Source organism: Hemiscyllium ocellatum, chromosome 23 (genome assembly GCF_020745735.1).
Source record: "Hemiscyllium ocellatum isolate sHemOce1 chromosome 23, sHemOce1.pat.X.cur, whole genome shotgun sequence".
In the NCBI taxonomy this organism is placed as follows: domain Eukaryota; kingdom Metazoa; phylum Chordata; class Chondrichthyes; order Orectolobiformes; family Hemiscylliidae; genus Hemiscyllium; species Hemiscyllium ocellatum.
In genome coordinates this window covers 24,153,032-24,170,995 of record NC_083423.1, presented here as the reverse complement: position 1 = coordinate 24,170,995, position 17,964 = coordinate 24,153,032, and the positions used below count along the sequence as shown (strand labels likewise).

At 40.1% G+C, this 17,964-nt stretch overlaps 1 protein-coding gene across 5 annotated transcripts in view; it reads right to left on the bottom strand.

Annotated features, from left to right (window-relative positions):
• sbf1 (SET binding factor 1) overlaps positions 1-17,964 on the bottom strand; it is a 168,578-nt gene that overhangs the window by 16,664 nt on the left and 133,950 nt on the right. For 3 of the 5 annotated variants that reach the window (XM_060842780.1, XM_060842782.1, XM_060842783.1), the window contains 5 exons: positions 15,217-15,291; positions 9,665-9,849; positions 8,159-8,335; positions 7,915-8,016; positions 4,366-4,551 (listed from right to left, as the gene is read on the bottom strand). In XM_060842780.1, coding sequence (XP_060698763.1) covers positions 4,366-4,551; positions 7,915-8,016; positions 8,159-8,335; positions 9,665-9,849; positions 15,217-15,291 — 725 coding nt within the window. The remainder of the gene's footprint in view (positions 1-4,365; positions 4,552-7,914; positions 8,017-8,158; positions 8,336-9,664; positions 9,850-15,216; positions 15,292-17,964) is intronic. The other 2 variants (XM_060842781.1, XM_060842784.1) reach the window with 1 other exon arrangement.

Below are 17,964 nucleotides of genomic sequence, written 5' to 3'. Positions count from 1 at the left end.
TCATAAGACACAGAATTTAAAGCAAAAGATTACAGTGTCATGCAACTGAAACAATATGTTAAACAGACCTAGATTGCTGTAAAGTCTTCTACCTTTTAGAATGAGTTGCAGGCTTTGGTTCATTAATATGTAAATCTCAGAACTTCTTTCAAATCATGTTCTCACGAAAACTTAGGATTTTTTTTTAAATGACATCTTAACTCAGACAATGCATTAAAGGTGGGAGGTTAGAGTCTGTCTGCATCCCAACTTTGAGTCAGACTGGTTCTATTTGCAAAGTAGAAATTTTAAAAACATTACATGGATTGACTGCCTACAGATACTGTGCTTTTTAAGCGAAATAGAATGTTTCTGCAAATGCTGATGAAGGAGCAGCGCTCTGAAATCTAGTACTTCCAAATAAACCTGTTGGACTATATCCTGGAATTGTGTGATTTTTAACTTTGCCTACCCCAGCCCAACACTGGCATCTCCACATCTTGATAAAAACCAGCTGAGAGGTTAAAAAAGCGAGACAAGCACCTCAACCACATTAATTGTTATGCCTCACTGGAATAGTGCTCTGGAAATCCAACCCCGCCATTTCCGGAGTTATCACAAAAGTACACAGTATTTTCTTATTTTCCTGCCTTTATTACCTAGGTTGAAAGAAAACACAGACCAGGAATTTGTGCTTAACAATGACTGTACATTACAAATAAAAATATTCTAGTGACAGATGAACAATTATGAACCATTGATGGATAGCTCTACAAGTTAAAACTCTAACTTATTTGCAAAAGACCCCTCTGCACACCCACAGAAGAAAAACCTGTTTTGGGAAAGACTGGGGAAACAATTTTATGGGGCCAGTCCACAGATTACATTTTGCCGATTAGAACAATGCTTCTCTATTTTCCTTCTCGAAGTATTTTCGCTTGCTTGCATGAGGTACAGGGTGACAGGGTCACACTTATAAATTCAAAGTCATAGCTTACAGCAACTGATGAAGGGAATTAAATTGGCTTTCAAATTTGAGATGTTTTTTTACTATGGAGCAGAAATGGCTCCTTCCCTTCCAGAGGTAAGGCGATGTCTGACCCTAACATTCAGAATCCCAAACTGTTCAGTTAACTGGCAGCCAATCACATAGTTATTGGCAGTCGAGAGTGTAGTGCCTGAAAAGCACAGAGGGTCAGGCAGCATCCGAGGAGCAAGAGGATCAACGTTTCTAGTGTAACGTTGATTCTCCTGCTCCTCAGATGCTGCCTGACCTGCTGTGCTTTTCCAGCACTACACTCGCGACTCTGATCTCCAGCATCAGCAGCACTCAATTTGTCCATAGTTATTGGCAGACAAGGAGCCTTTGTCATTGATTACTTGATGGACTAGTGATCAGTTATCAGCTTCTTGTTACCAGCAAACATTTTTTAAAAATTCATTTGAGAGACGTGGGCGTTGCTGGCTGACCAGTATTTATTGCCTGTCCCTAGATTACTTGAGGGGATTGGGGCAAGCTGCCTTCTTGACCCACAATGCTATTAGGAAAGAAATGCCAGGACACTGACCCAGCAACAATGAAGGAATGACGATATAATTTCAAAATCAGGATGGTGAGTAGATTAGATTAGATTACTTACAGTGTGGAAACAGGCCCTTTGGTCCAACAAGTGCACACCGACCTGCCGAAGCGAAACCCACCCAGACCCATTCCCCTACATTTACCCCTTCACCTAACACTACGGGCAATTTAGCATGGCCAATTCACTTAACCTGCACATTTTTGGAATGTGAGAGGAAACCGGAGCACCCGGAGGAAACACACGCAGACACGGGGAGAATGTGCAAACTCGACACAGTCAGTCGCCTGAGATGGGAAACGAACCCGGGTCTCTGGCACTGTGAGGCAGCAGTGCTAACCACTGTGCCACCGACTTGTAGGGGAACTTGCAGGTAATGGTATTCCCATGTACCTGCTGTCCTAGTCTTTCTAGATGGAAGTGGTCATGCGTTTGGAAGGTGCTGTCTGACAATCTTTGGTGAATTCCTGCAGTACATTTTGCAGTTAGTACACACTGCTGCTCCTGAGCGTCAGTCGTGGATCCTTATGGATGTAGTGCCAATTAAGCTTTGTCCTGGATGGTGTCAAGCTTCCTGAATGTTGTTGGAGCTGCACCCATCTAGGAAGTGGAGAGTGTTTCATCACACTCCTGACTTGTGCCTTGTTGACAGTGGAGAGGCTTTGGGAAGTTAGTTGCCACAGTACTATTAGTGTCTAGCCTGTTCTTGTGACCACTGTGTGCATGTGGCAAGTCCAGTTGAGTTTCTTGTCAATGGTAACCCCACGGATGTGCTGATTGCAGGGGATTCAGTGATGGTAACACCACTGAATGTCAAGGAGCAGTGGTCAGATTGTCTCTTTTTGGTAATGGTCATAGTCTGGCATTTGTGTGGTGTGAATGTTACTTGCCACCTGTCAACCCAAAGCCTGGATATTGTCCACATCTTGTTGCATTTGGACATGGACTGCTTCTGTATCTGAGTCACAGTGAATGGTGCTGAACATTATGCAATCATCAGCAAACATTCCTACTTCTGACCTTATGATGGAGGGTAGGTCATTGATGAAGCAGCTGATTATGACTGGGCCTAGGATACCACCGTGAGGAACACCTGCAGAGATGTCTTGGTGTTGAGATGACTGACGTCCAACAACTACAACCATTTTCCAATGTGCCAGGTATGACTCCAATCAGTGGAGAGTTTGCCCGATACCCACTGATTCTTGTTTTTCTAGGACTCCTTGAGGCATTTTCTCAAATACGGCCCTGATATCAAGAGCAATCACTCTCATCTCATCTCTGGGATCAGTTCTTTTGTCCATGTTTGGACCAAGGCTGTAATGATGTCCTGGCAGAACCCAGACTGGGCATCACTGAGCAGGTGCTACTTGATAGTACTGTTGATGACATCTTCCATCACTTGACTGATGACCGAGAGTAGACTGATGGGACAGTAAATGGCCGGGTTGGATTTGTCCTGCTTTTTACATATGGGGCATACCTTAGGAAATGTTCCACATTGTCCGGTAGACCTCACTTTCTCCTTGTAACTGTACTGGAACAGCTCAGCTGGGGGAGCTGTAGGTTTGGAGCACAAGTCTTCAGTACTATTGCTGGAGTTCCTGCAGGACCCATAGACTTTGCAGTACCCAGTGTCTCTAACTGACCTTGCAGGGTTGACTGGGCTGTTTCTGCCACTGTGTTTTCTGAGGCCTACGACCCTGGCAGGTGAACTGTCTGGTTTAATTTCTTCAAGACTTTGTAGGTATTGGTACAATTGAATGGCTTGCTAGGCCATTTCAGAGGACAAGTGAGAGTCAACCACATTGCTGTGGGTTTTGGAGTCACATGTAGGCCAGATCAGGTGAGGATGGTAGATTTCCTTCCCTTAAGGACATTAGTGAACTGTATGGGGTCTTCCAACAATTGACAATGGTTTTCTGGTCATCAATAGACTCTTAATACCAGATTTTTATTTTAAATCAAAATCAAAATCCACCATCTGCTGTGGTGGGATTCAAATCCTAGTCTCTAGAACATTAACTGAGCTTCTGGATTAATAATCTATATATACCACAGGACCTCCCCTATTATCCAGAGAACCATGGCTTTAGCTTATCTGTAACTAGACCTTCACCTACCTGCTTGTACAAACGTCATTTAAAATGAGTGCCAGGTAATTTTTTTTTCTTGAAAAGTACAGTAATCCTTCAATTCTTGGCTTTTAAGCCAGCCCTTTTCCCATTTCAGTCAAGTCAAAAACACAGAAAAATAGCAAGATAGTATTTGCACAGTACTCAAAATACAGGGTCTTAAAGGAGGAGACGAGATTACATCTTTTCTTCTCAGAAGATTGTTGAGTAGGTTATCCTCTACTCAAGAGGATAACGGAGATTGGGTTATAGAATATATTTCAAATGGAAGTAGACAGATATTTGACCTACAACTAAGTCCAGCATCTGGGAAGGGGAGAGGCAAGACAGTAAAAATGGAATTGAGGCCCTGCTCAGATCAGGTGAATGGTGGAGCAAGTTCATGAGACTGAAGGATCGACTTTTGTTCTTGTTACATATGAGGGAACAAAAAAAAAATCGGTGAAGTTTGTGACTACAAGGGTGTAGCGAACTTCCTTCAATGGGCTAGTTACAAAAATCAATGAAATTCAATTCCAATTTTAGTCACTGATCCTCACTTTATATTAGTAACCACAAGCTAATGCTAAATTATTGAGTGTATCTACTTGATGGATTAACTACACTGCAGTACAATCTAACTTCACGGTGGAGATACTGAAGAGTTAGCTGTTACCTTATGATGCACGTACCTGATGCACACAGTCCAGAAACTGCAAGAAAACAGGGATGAAACCACTGCTCTGACTGGCCATTGTCTGCGCACCACGATGGCTGAAACGATGCCCAAATGACAGCCACTCCTTCTCCACTAGAAGGCGGAAGCCTTCCAATGTCCTGTAATGCTGGTCAGACAACAACTGGACCAAGGACACCACCTGGAGAGAATTCAAAGGTAATTCAGCAATCTGTTTCCAAAATAGGATGGCAAATTTGTACTGGGGGGACTGCTAGTGGGAATTCTTAACTCAAGTCAACCCTCCATTTTAAACTTAACCTTTTCTCTTCTATCTCATTTGCTTAGCTAAACTCCCCTTAACTGTATCTTACTGTATTAGTCTCAACTGTTCCTTGTGCTAGAAGTCCCACATTCTAGCCGGTCTTAGAAAAGAAGTTTCACTTGAATTCCACAGTGCAAAACTTAATGATAATCTTAAAATGCTTAACTTTGATTTTTCTCAAGTGGAAGCATCTTCTCCATATCTACCCAACAGACCAGTTCATCATGTTGAAGGCTTCTGTTAGGTTACCTGGAAATAATAAGCTCCAACTTGTTTAACTCTTCTGAGGAAGATTAACTTCTCAGTTCTGCTATCATCCTTGCAAACCTTATTTTGTACCTTTTCCAATGCCTCCATGTCCTTTCTAAAACAAACAGATCAGAACTGTTTGCAGCATTCTGATATGGTCCACACAAGTTAAGATTTTGTATATGTTTTCAATTTTTGCAGATTTTAATTAAACGAAAATAAAACCTCTTTTCAGCAACTTGTAATTGGACAGCATCTTTCACATCCATATAAGCAACCCAAAGCATTTAACAGCCAATTAAAAGCTCTTGAAATACGGTCACTGTTGTTATATGGGAGACATGGCAGTCAATTTGCACTCATTAAGCTCTTTCAAAACAGCTATGAGAGCATGATTGAGGGATAAATATCGATTAGGAAATACTAAATCTTCTTACAATACCACTGAGATTTTGTAGATCCACCCAAAAAACCATTCCATAAAATACAACTTGTCTGATAGTTACTGCCAGTAGCCAAACATTTACTATATTTGCTACAGATGCAGCATCAACCTTCAATCTCCCAGTATGTCTCTTCTCATAATTTACTGTCTTTCCTTATTCCATGTAAGGTGCCCCATCAACAAATAATGAAAGGATAATTCATGCTGGAACCAAGGCACAGCTCATGGAGAATGCCCAATAGAAGTGTTTTGTTGTAAGCGATTTCGGAAATGCCTTCCTTGTGATAACAGTGGCCTGGTGGATAAAAGTAAATCTCATAGATAGTGAGTTAGATGAATCAAGGAGGCCTGAATCCTCATTGCTGCCCTGACCCAGATCAGCAGATAGACAAATATAGGGTACTGTGAACAGTAATAATCAAAGATTCTGTCTTTTGTGCTTGAAATACCAGCATTGGGGCAATCATACAGCACCAATCATATGTGTGGGTATTCTAGAGCATCTAGTCTTTCAGAATACCATCAAGATTGACACCTTAGGCAAAGAACCAAAAGTAGTGAGAAAGCTCATGACCATGCACCCTAAACCCCAACAATTAACAACTCCAATAGATGGAGAATTCAAAAGAAACACATATTCTTTTTACTGGATGTAGGTTTGCTTGTTGGAGCTGGAAAGTTCGTTTTCAGACATTTCTTCACCATACTAGGTAACACCTTCAATGAGTCTCCGGATGAAGCACTGGTGGTGTAGCCCGCATTCTATTTGTGTGTTTGGGTTTCCTAGGGTTGGTGATGTCAATTCCTGTGGTGACTTCATTTCCTACAGTGACATTATTTCCAGTTCTTTTTCTCATGGGTTGGTAAATAAGATCAAGTCAACGTGTTTGTTGATAGAATTCTGGTTGGAATGCTATACTTCTAGGAATTCTCGTGCGTGTCTCTGTTTGGCTTGTCCTAGGATGGATGTGTTGTTCCAGTTGAAGTGGTGTTCTTCCTCACCCATATCTAAGGATAATGGTGAGAGTGAGTCTTGTCTTTTGTGGCTAGTTGATGCTCATGTATCCTGGTGGCTACTTTCCTGCCTGTTTGTCCAATGTAGTGCTTGTTACAGTTCTTGCAAGGTATTTTGTAACCTTGCTAAGATTTCTGAGTAGCATTGGAAACAACACTGAAAGACAACCAACTCAGGAACCCAGCAAACCATCCGACAGGAGTCACATCAACATTAAGCAGGAAACGGAAGGAAACACACTCAATACACAAGAAAGGAAAGCACTAGAAAGACTTTTTAAAAAGATAAAAACATTGTTATCCTACTTCCAGACAAAGGACGCTTGACAGTCATTTTAAATCAAAGAGACTACATTGAGAAAGCAAATGCACTACTTGTAGATACCAACACTTACCAACAAATAGCGATAGACCCGACTCCACAACCGGAGAACCGAATCACAGACCTACTCAAACAACTTCAGAAATGTGGAGAAATAAATAAGACTGACTTCCAAAAAATGAAACCGGACGGATCCAACACACCACACACCTACTGATTAGCCAAAATTCACAAACCAGGACCAGATATTGAACTGCAGAAGCAACCAACCCAACATCCACAAAAGAAGCTGCATTAAAACATTATTTCAATGAGCCACCACACACTGCAGCACAGAGGAACTACGTAGAAAATCACTTACAGAGCATTCACAAAAAGAACAGGTACCCAATGAACACAAATTTCTCAGCAACAAACCCAAACAAGCAGAGAAAACGTGTCCAGAAACCCTAGCCACTCTCCCCTACATCAAAGGCATCTAGGAAATGACTGCCAGACTTCTCAGACCCCTTAGCATCATGGCAGTCCACAAACCCACCAACACACTAAAACAGCAGTTAATGAACTTGAAAGACTCTATACAGACAACAAGCAAAACTAATGTCATTTACAAAATACCTTGCAAAAACTGTAACAAACACTACATTGGACAAACAGGCAGAAAACTAACCATCAGGATACATGAACATCAACTTGCCACAAAAAGACATGATACACTCTCACTAGTATCCTTACAGATGGATGAGGAAGGACACTACTTTGACTGGGACAACACACCCATCCTAGGACAAGCCAAACAGAGAGACACATGGGAATTCCTAGATGCATGGCATTCCAACTGGAATTCTATCAATAAGCACATTGACCCAGATCCCATTTACTACCTCCTGAGAAGAACAGAAAATGACATCACCATAGGAAATGATATCAACTCTAGGAAAGCCAAACATATAAATAGAAAGCAGGCTACACCACCAGTGCTTCATCCAGAGGCTCACTGAAAATGTTACCTAGTATGGTGATGAGACTTCTGAAAATGAACCTTCTAGCTCAGCGTACAAATTTACATCCAGAACCTCAATCTTCTTAAAACTCGATATTCCTTTTACTTACAAATACAGAAAAATTACAACATGCAGAGGTAATCACTCAGTGAAGACTTTTTTTTGTTAAGTCTGCAAGACAAAGTTCGATAACTGACAGCAGGTACCTGAGTGGTTACATCCCAGCCATCCTCCAGACTGATCAGCACTGAGGATCCATTGTCCAATAACTCGACAATCAGTACAGAGACCTGGAGCAACCGGTGCAGCTGGCAACAAAAAAATAGAGTGATGAGAGCAGGATAAAAGGAGAATGAGAGGATGAAAGTGATAGGGGACAAGCGATCAGGCATAAGTTAGGAAAGGGCAGGAGAGGATGCAGTCTTGTTAGGAGGGAGTGCCCTGAAATACCTGAGAGAGCCATTCAGATTCCTCCAACAAACGGTAGTAGGACTGATTAGGATCAACGGGTGCAGAACTTGGCACGCAAGCCTTCATTAACTTCTTAAAGCTGGTCTTTACATGTCGGACATCAGGTATCTCAATGGGGACAAGTTCCCACTGTTGTAATGGATCTTGTTTTGCTCCCTGTTCAAAGAATTTTTAAAATATTTTTAATCAACTTGTTCAGGCATGTTATGATGCAATTGTGCCCACATCCACCAATTCCTCAGGAAGTTCATTCTACATGCAAACCAACAGGTGTACAAACTTTGCTCCTCAGATCTTTTCTCCATCTTTTCCTCTCACCTTAAAAATATGCCGAGTCTTGAAATCTCCCATCCTTTGGAAAAGACACCACCATTAACCCGATCTATACCACACATAATTTTATAAACTTCTGTCAGGTCACCTCTCGACCTCCTATGCTCCAGTGAAAATGTCCCAGTCCATCCAGCCTTTCTTTATAACTCAAACCTTCCACACCCAGGCAACATCCTGGTAAATCTCTTCTGAGCCCTCGCCAATTTAATAATATGTTTTCTAATAACTGGACAACCAGAACTGGACACAGAGGCCTCATCAATGCCCTATATGACCTCAACATAATTTCTAAACTCCTACACTCAAAGGACTGAGCAATAAAGACAATACCTCGCATCTATCCAAATCGAACCCCATACACCATTTTAAGTCCATTGACCATTTTATCAAGATCTCTTCGTAATCTTAGAAAACCTTCTTCACTGTCTACTATGCCATCAGTCTTGGTGTTGTCCACGAACTTGCTAACCATGCCTTCTATATTCTCATCCAAATCATTTACAAAAATGACAAATAAAAGAGGATCCAGAACTGATCCCTTTCGAACACCACTGGTGACAGGCCTCCAGTCCAAGAAACAAACCTCCTCCATCACACTATCTCCAGCCATTAAGCCAATTATGTATCCAATTGGCAAGCTCATCCTGAATCCCATGTGACCCAACTTCATGGTAATTCATCTACCATGCAGAACTTCGTTGAAAGCTTTACTGAAGACCAAGTAAATTCTGGGACAAACTAGAAATTCAGGGATTTGGGCCTTAAAGAACTTGTACTCAGCAGAGAGGACCCAGTTTTCTACCCCTTTCACACGCTCATTAATGGCCATTTGACAGCTCTATTTCTCTTTCATTGCAATTAGCAACCCTTTTTGTCTTTTGCACTGGACTTCCACACTGTCCGTTCCTCACCACTCCTTTGAGCTCCTTTCAATTCTGAAGAAATCATATTGGTCTTTGTTTTTAAAAATCTACTTCTTCAGAGGGGCTATCACACAACTCTGTGGCAAGGAGGTCTTGAACCCAGGCCTCCTGGCCTAGAGTTAGGGACATTAACATTACATTTCTTCCTCCACGGTGCCAGACCTGCCGAGGGTTCACATTTTCTGTGTTTGTTCAGCATCCACAGTATTTAGCTTTTCATTTTACACACCTTTAGCTGGGACTTTTCTCCAATAATGTACAAGCCTGCGCGTGACTGGCGCAAGTAATGAGACTCTGATGGGCCCCCATTAGCCTGTGGAGACAACGTTTCTTTGCCTGCAAGCCGGACTCCTACATCTGAATTTAGGGAATAAGCACTGAGTCGTCCACTGCCTCGAATGCTGCCCCATTTTCCTGGAAGAAAAAGAAACAAACTAACCATTATATTTCAGTTATCGCTTCTCAAAATACCATAAACGAAGAATGCAGTGAAATAGTCAGAATCATTCACTCCAGTTCCCTGTCTCAGTGCGGTGCAGGGCGCAGACACTATGGAGCATACAGGTGATGAGAATGAGAGATGTAACTGCAGATTACACAATGTTGGAGTGGGACTTTTGTGGAGCACTTAAATTTCAACAATGATCACCAAGGTTCCAAAACACTGTTCCAATCATGAGAATTCATACAACTATGAATGCTTTGTTAATGTCTCCACTTTACTGAATTAGAATTGTTTATATACTCTTGGAGGACAAAATTAAATGCTTTATAAATAGGAAAACAATTCTTAATGTTTTCAGACAAATTTTGAAAGTTAACACTAAAGTTAATGGGATAAGCCTTAAGGAAATATCACCTTCATACTTTCAACAATTTCCTCCCCATTAAACCCAGAAAAGATCTGAGGTAAGCAGAGGCAATAAAACATGACTCAGCTGCCAATTCTGAAGTAGGTTAAGCAGAAACAATGGCTGTGAAGGTCAAGCCACTGAGTATACAAAGACAAAGACAGATGATTTCTTGATTAGTAAGGGAATCAAGAGTTTATATGGAGAAGGCAGGAAAACTGAGTTGAAAAACAAATGGCATAGCTGAAAGGGGTAAATGGCCTAATTCTGCTCCAATATCTTATGGTCTCAGATCTCCTGGCATGCTCTCTTCCTTCCAGACAAGGGCAATGAGATTGTGAATTTGTGTCATGAGTGCTTAGTATCTTATGTATTAAGAAGTATTTTGAAGTGCACTTGCTATCTTTAGGCATGCAAGGCTATGAGACAAATTCTGAAAAATGGGATTAGAATATTAGGTGTGTTTTGTTTTGACTGGCACAGCCACATTGGGCCAAAGGGCCTTTTCTGTGCTATTATCTCTATGACCATTTTGTTAAATGGTCAAATCACCTCTAGCTCTACCAAACTCCAATGAAAACAAGCTCAGCCTGTCCATTGTTTCCTCATAAGAAAACCTGCTCATTCCAGTTTCAACCTAGTAAACCTTTCAGCCACCTCCAATCATTTACAGTATTGAGATATGGTCTCACCAATACCTGTACAACTGAAGCATAACCTCCTTATTTTTAAGCTCAATTCTTCTCATAACATTGAATATTATCCTATTTGTTTACTTGATTACGTACTTTTTAGGTCTCGTGTTCCAAATCACACTGCACCTCGAAATTCTGAAGTTATTCACCTCATATATAATACTTTAATTTATTCTTCCCATTTTCCTAAATTGTACTCCATTTGTCAGATTTTTGCCCGCCTATGCAACCTGGATCAGTCTGCATTCGTGCTACGCCATTCTCACAACATACTTTCCTATCTAACTTGGTATGACCAGTCTTTAATCCCTTCATCTAAGTCAAGTGATATACATTCTTAAAATTTGATGATCCAACACAGATCCCACCCTCATCATATTCTGTCAATCTGAAAAAAGCCATTCATCTAGACTCTGACTGCCAGAAATAAATCTTCTATCAACACGAGTACGTTTCCCCCTAGACCATGATCTCCTACATTGCATAATAACCTTTCTGGAATTTTTTTTGGAAATGAAAGGACAACACCTCACTGGGTTCCCCTTTATCCACAGCACATTATTATTTGAATTCCAATAATTTGGTTGAATAGAATTTCCCTTTCACAAATCCATGCTGACTCTTCCCAATTACCTTGGGATTTTCCAATTGTCCAGTTATAACGTCCTTAACCTCCTTCCCTCAGACTAACAGTCCATTGTTTCCTGTTCTCTGTCTCCCTGCCTTATTCAATGGGGATGCTATATTACCTACTTTCCATATAACATTAGAATGTAATATAAAGGATGTGATAACTTAATATTTAGAAAACAAAGCAAATTTTGGTAGAATCAAAAGAAATCATGTTTGACAAACTTGGAATTTTTTTTTAAGGATGCCTGCTTGTAGCATATCAAAAGAGAACTAGTGGATGCAGTTTATTTGGATCTTCCGAAGTCATCTGCTCAAGCCCCAAATAGAACATAATAAATAAAATTAAATTGTGGGATTGGGAAATGTACTGTGGATTTAGAATTGCTTAATGAACAGAAAGTTGCAAATAGTTAAGAGATCATTCTTAAGATGGCAGATTGTTAAAAGTGGGGTGCCATAAGGGTGAGTACAAGATTCCCAACTGCTCAGAACCTATGCAAACAATTTGTATGTGGGCACCAATTGTAAGATTTCCAAATTTACTGATGTCACAAAACTGGCTGGGAATTCAAGTTAGCTTCAAAAGAACTTGGACAACTAAGTGACTCAGCATGTACATGACAGATGGAATATTGTGTGAGTAAGTATCAAGTTATTCACTTCAGTAAAAAAAAGAGAAAATATTTCTTGAACAGTGAGGAGCTGGGAGGTGCAGGTGTTCAAATTGATCTGGACGTCCTTGTCAGTGTGTCACGACAAACATATAGCTGTAGTAAGCAATTAAAGCAGCAAACAGCACATTTATATTCATTTCAAAGGGATTCGAGTACCTAAGTAAAGATGTCACAGTTGTATAGAGTCTTGATGAAGCTAGAATCTAGAATACAGTAGCGCCTCGACTTACGAACTTAATTCATTCTGGGACCCGATTTGCGAACCGAAAAGTTCGCGAACTGAATCGATTTTTTCCCATTGTTCGGATAGCGTTCATAGCACATGTGCCAAAGACGAACTGCTCGCACCTTTGTTCATGAATTTTGTACGTATGTTGAAGCAAAATTTTACGTACAACGCTGTTCGTAAATCAATTTGTTCGTGAACGGGGTCGTTCGTATGTCGAAGCGCTACTGTATTGTGAAAAGTTTTGGTCTTCTTTTTGGAGGAAGATTATAATTGCTACAGCAGGATTTCAACAAAGGCTCATTATATGAATCCCCAAGATAGTTTTATGTGGAGAGATTGAGGAAATTGTGAATCTCTTCACTAAAATTTCAAAGATTGAGAGGAGATCGCATTTAAACTTCAAACCTATACAGAACATACAGGATGGATGCAAATATGATGTTCTCTTACTCGTGATGCTAGAACCAGGGTACACAATTTCAGGGGAAGTAGTAGGTCATTGAAGACTGAGATGAAAATACAATATCTCTCTGACATTTAATGTCTTCAACACCATGTCCCACTATCAACATCCTGGCAGTGAGCACTAATTAAAATTGGACTCTCTGTATAAATACTGCAGCTACAACAGCAGTTCAGTGACTCATCTCCTTACTCCCCACTGCCTGTCCACCATTTCCAAGGCACAAGACAGGAGTGTGTTGCAGCTCCATCAAATCTCAAGAGCAAAATCAATTGCAAGTTTCTCTCCAAGCCACACATCAGCTAGCTTGGAATTATATAAACATTGATTGGCATAGTTCAAAGTTCTTAATGCTTAGCAGTGCTGTAGGTGTACAAATCCCCCACATCGCGCCATGAACTGCAGCAGTTGAACAAGACTGCTCATTGTAGGGATGAGCAAGAAATACTAATCTAACCAGTAGTGCCCACATTTCATGAATGAATAATGGGCCTCTGTTTTTCAAAGTTGTATCAGTATTCATTCACTTTCTTAATCTATGTTCTACACTCCGTACTTTCATTTTTATTTATAAGTTCAGTGATACCTCTTCTGACTCTACAATTAGCGGTGTAATCTGCACTTCTCAAGTTATTGATCTTCAATCTGTTCTAGATTTTCTGAATCTCTAGAGACAGCTAGACAACATGGGTTGAATAGTTTCTGGGAATCATCACATTGCTGACGCACTCTTATTGGGAATCTAACGAGTTGCTATTAAGTCCCATCGCTACTAAATGATTCTCAATATAAGTTCTAAATTAACTTAGGTTACCAAATCCATAAAAACAAATACTCAGGTAGGTCTATTCATGAATTAAGAATAGTGAAGGCACAGTAAAGTTGCACAGAACCTTGGATGAACCATACTTGGATCTTAAGAGCAGTTCTGGTCTCCATAACCAATTGTGATGAGTGCTCAGAAAAAAAATGGTGATAAGAGAATTGAGAGGCCATATTATACCTCAATCAGGACAGATAGAAAAGGTCGGAGAGTTGTTAGCTGAAGATGACTAAAGAGTGTCCTGACTACAGTTTTTAAGATTATGGAAAGGTTGGATGGGGATAGATGCAGAAACGACACTTTCACATGAAGACACAACAAGGAATCTTAAAATAAAATCAAAATGGCCCAGGAATTCAACAGAGAATTCAGGTGAAATATCTTTATCAGAGAGTAGTTAGAATACAAAGTTAATTATCACAAGGAGTAATTGAGATAACAGCACTGATGCATTTATGGGAAACCTGATAAATGCAGATAAGGAACAGTGAAAGGAGGAAGGCGAATAAAGACTTGAAACATTTGGACCAAACAATCAATGTGTGTCATAAATACTGTTTAACTGAGCAAACAGTCTGCCAGTGAAACAGATTGAGGGCAGGGCAATAACTGTACAAATATACACAAATCTCATTGATTACATTAAGATGAAAACTCAATTTACTTCATACATTATTTTCCAATATTTTTCATAATGAAATACAATAAATTACAATATTAGCATTAGCAGCAAGGAACTTACAGCATTCCTGAAGTACAGAGGAATTGGGGTGTAAATCATGCATCTCTATCACCTCCACTGGCAAGAAGGTGGAATTACAGTAATAAATTTACGCAGGCAATTTTCAATATCAATCAACTGATAAGAGGGAATGTTAACATGGGGAAGAAAAGGCTGGTCATGAGTTGGTGTTTGCCGATACAAGCTTTAATATATTATTCAAATTGCAAGGACAGTTGAACACAAATACGGAAAACTTATTTCTCCCTAAAGGTGGTCATTGAGAGATTAATGTTCACATCAGTTCACTCACTCAGTAAAAGCTGAAAGGTATAACTAAGTTAGTCAGTCAAAAATCACACAACACCAGGTTACAGTCCAACAGTTTATTCGAAACTACGTTTTCGCAGGCACCTACCTGAGGAAGGAGCAGGGGTTCCGAAAACTTGTGCTTTCAAGTAAACCTATTGGACTATAAATCGGTGTCGTGTGATTTTTGACTTTGTCCAGACCAGTCCATCACCAGCACCTTCACATCATAAGTTAGTTAGGTGAGTGGAACAGGATGGCACAGCAAGTGGTCTCAGTTAATACACGCGCTAACAGGTTAATATCTGTGTTATTCTTGGTGTTAGCTTTCTAAAACACAAGCTTCGAAATGGTTACTTTCCTTGTGCTTAAGCACACAATACCTTGAGGGCTTTCTCTCCCCTTCGCTATGGCCCTCGGATTTGCCAGAGTGATAACCCTGCCACTGTGACCTAACACTGAGAAGGCACAGCACAAGAAAAAAAAAATTTGATAACTTCTTTCAGGAATATGAGAGCACAAGATGACAATAACACGTGAGAACGCACAACAGTCATTAGGCATCAACCAGTTTAGCTAAAAACATATCTCAGTGTGAAGCTCTGAAAGAAAGTTTATCAACCTGAAATGTTAACACACTCTTCATCAGTGCTTAGATTTGCAAAGCATGTACAGCACCTCCCAAGCTTTGCCCTTGTATTACAGTTACGGGACAGACAAATCTCTCTCCATTTAAACATTTATTACAATAAGGTAGTGACATCAACAAAACTCATTAGAAGTAGATAGTGGGCACAGAATAAATCCATCACTATCAGTAGTGGTACAGTGAAGCGCACTACAGTCTGGCAATGGGCACGATGAAAACCAGTACAATCTGGTACTGTTCACACATATGCACTACAGTCAAGTAAAAGGCACACTGAAATCCACTTTAGTATGGTGCAGAATACATTGAAATGCACTACAGCATAAAGACCATGTATTGTCATTTTCTATATTACTACTCATGGTCTGAAACGGGAAAAGACTGTTAAAAACTAAGATTACGGAGAGGATTATTACACTTTTTAAAAACAAGCTACCGGACATTCATTGTAAATAACATTTGTAATGTTGTTTATTAAAGCAAAGTTGGAGATTACTACAGATGAAATGGAGCCATTTGCACTGGTCTGTGCATGAAGGTAGATTCAGCTGACAACACCTAGTTAATTAGTCTGTGGATTACAGATTGGTTATTGATGGCAAAAGCCACCTGCCTACCAACAATTAGTGATCAGCTCCCATGTAGCTGAACAACTTGTGGATGTGAATATTTAGTAAGATTTCATCAGACTTGCAAGAAGGAATCAACTCCCCTTTCCTCTGCAGTAAAAGCCACCTCAAGCCCAAACAAAGCCAGTTTACATCCCATCACTACTTGCTGTAAGCTATTGCTCTTAACTGGGAAGTCAGAGACTGTGTAAGTGTGAACCTGTAACCTGTGTCTCCTGCAAGCAAGTACCTGGCATAAGAAGATTGAGAAGCCCACCCTGACAAGCCAAAACGATCATCTCAGTGAACTCTATGGACATTGGTCACTGAATTGATTTTCCAATCTTCTCTCTGTCCATAACACCCATGCTGCTTTTTGATGCTCTGTTTCTGCCTGTATCTGTATGTTAAGGGAGTTTGAAAAGGGTGGGAATGAGAGTTTTAACTAGTAGGGCTATATGTTGACAATTCATAATTGCATACTCATAGCTAGAAACTTTTCATTTGCAATAAATAATCATTAATACAGAAGCTTGGTGTGCGCCATCAATCTGAGTTAAAAGGATTCAAAGTGGGGAATTTTGCACACTTCTATAAAATCATTAAATGTTGTGATTACTCCAGGAACAGCAGGACTCAAATTCCAGTTTGCTGCACCAGTAACAAAAATTTAGGGCTCACTTGTGTTATGAAGGTAGAGGTGTGCATTGTACCTTTAAGAGAGAGGGGAAGCAGGTGAGGACTGACTGAAAGCAGAGTGTGCTGAACAATTTAAAAATGAAACATTTGGTTGACACAAATCGCTGATTCTGTGTTGCCATGGTATATAAAAAAACAAATTCAAATTTGGCCAGTTTAAATTATGGCCCAGAAACGAAATCCAATCAAAATTGAATTTAGTGTTTTGATGAAACGATCTGATGTTTTGGGTTATAAAACTGAATATTTTGAATGGTTAGAGGGTTAACAGCGACCAAGCACCAACAAGTACAGACCTCTATCCAAACAGCTCTCAGAAAGGTACCTGTCCATAAGAAAAGTTGGGCACTAGAAGACTGAAGGAAAGACGACCCTTTTTTCTAAATCTTAATCAGATTTTTAAAAAAAAAATCAGACCAGAATTGCAGAGTGAGAGGTAAAAGAAAGGTTTAAGAGAAAGGAGTTGAAAATAGTTACCTAGTATTCTCTTTTGGACTTAGAGTCCTTTGCCTCTCAAAATTTAACAGATTACGGCATGAGGTGAGCTTGTCTGTGCGTTGGGCTGAAATTAGCAGAGAGGTTTACCTCGTGTCAAAACACTTGGGATTGGTTTTAAAAAAAAGAGGAAATAAGAATTTGATATGGTATTGCATTAGCAACACACAGATAGCTGAAAAATACAAGGTTCATTGAAGAAATGGGACATTGATAGCAGAGCTGGCCCTGGCAATATTAAGGGAACTTTCAAAGCTCAGGTTGATTGTCTTGGTGGGTTAACTGGAGGTAGCATTGCCTGGCAAAAATAATTGAGGTGGTAGCTCAGCACTTGAGTTTAGCCTGAGCAGAAATACAAGAGAGATCAGGTATCCTGCAAATTGAATCCTTAGGATGGTCAAAGCAGCTTGATTCCTAAACATTCTTAGGAAAATGAATCAGTTATATCACAAACATTCTGAAAATGTGTTATCATAGGGAAGAGAATAAGGAGGAACTGGTGTGTTTGGTAAGAAACCTGGAAAATGACAAACAATAAGAGAGAATGAAAAAACTAGAGATAACAGAAAGATAAGGAAAGAGAAGAGAAGGAGGAAGGAAGTGGAGACATCTTCGCAGATCTGTGAATGAAGAATTGATGGCTGTTCATCAAATATCTTAAGGAGACAATTTGTGTAGCA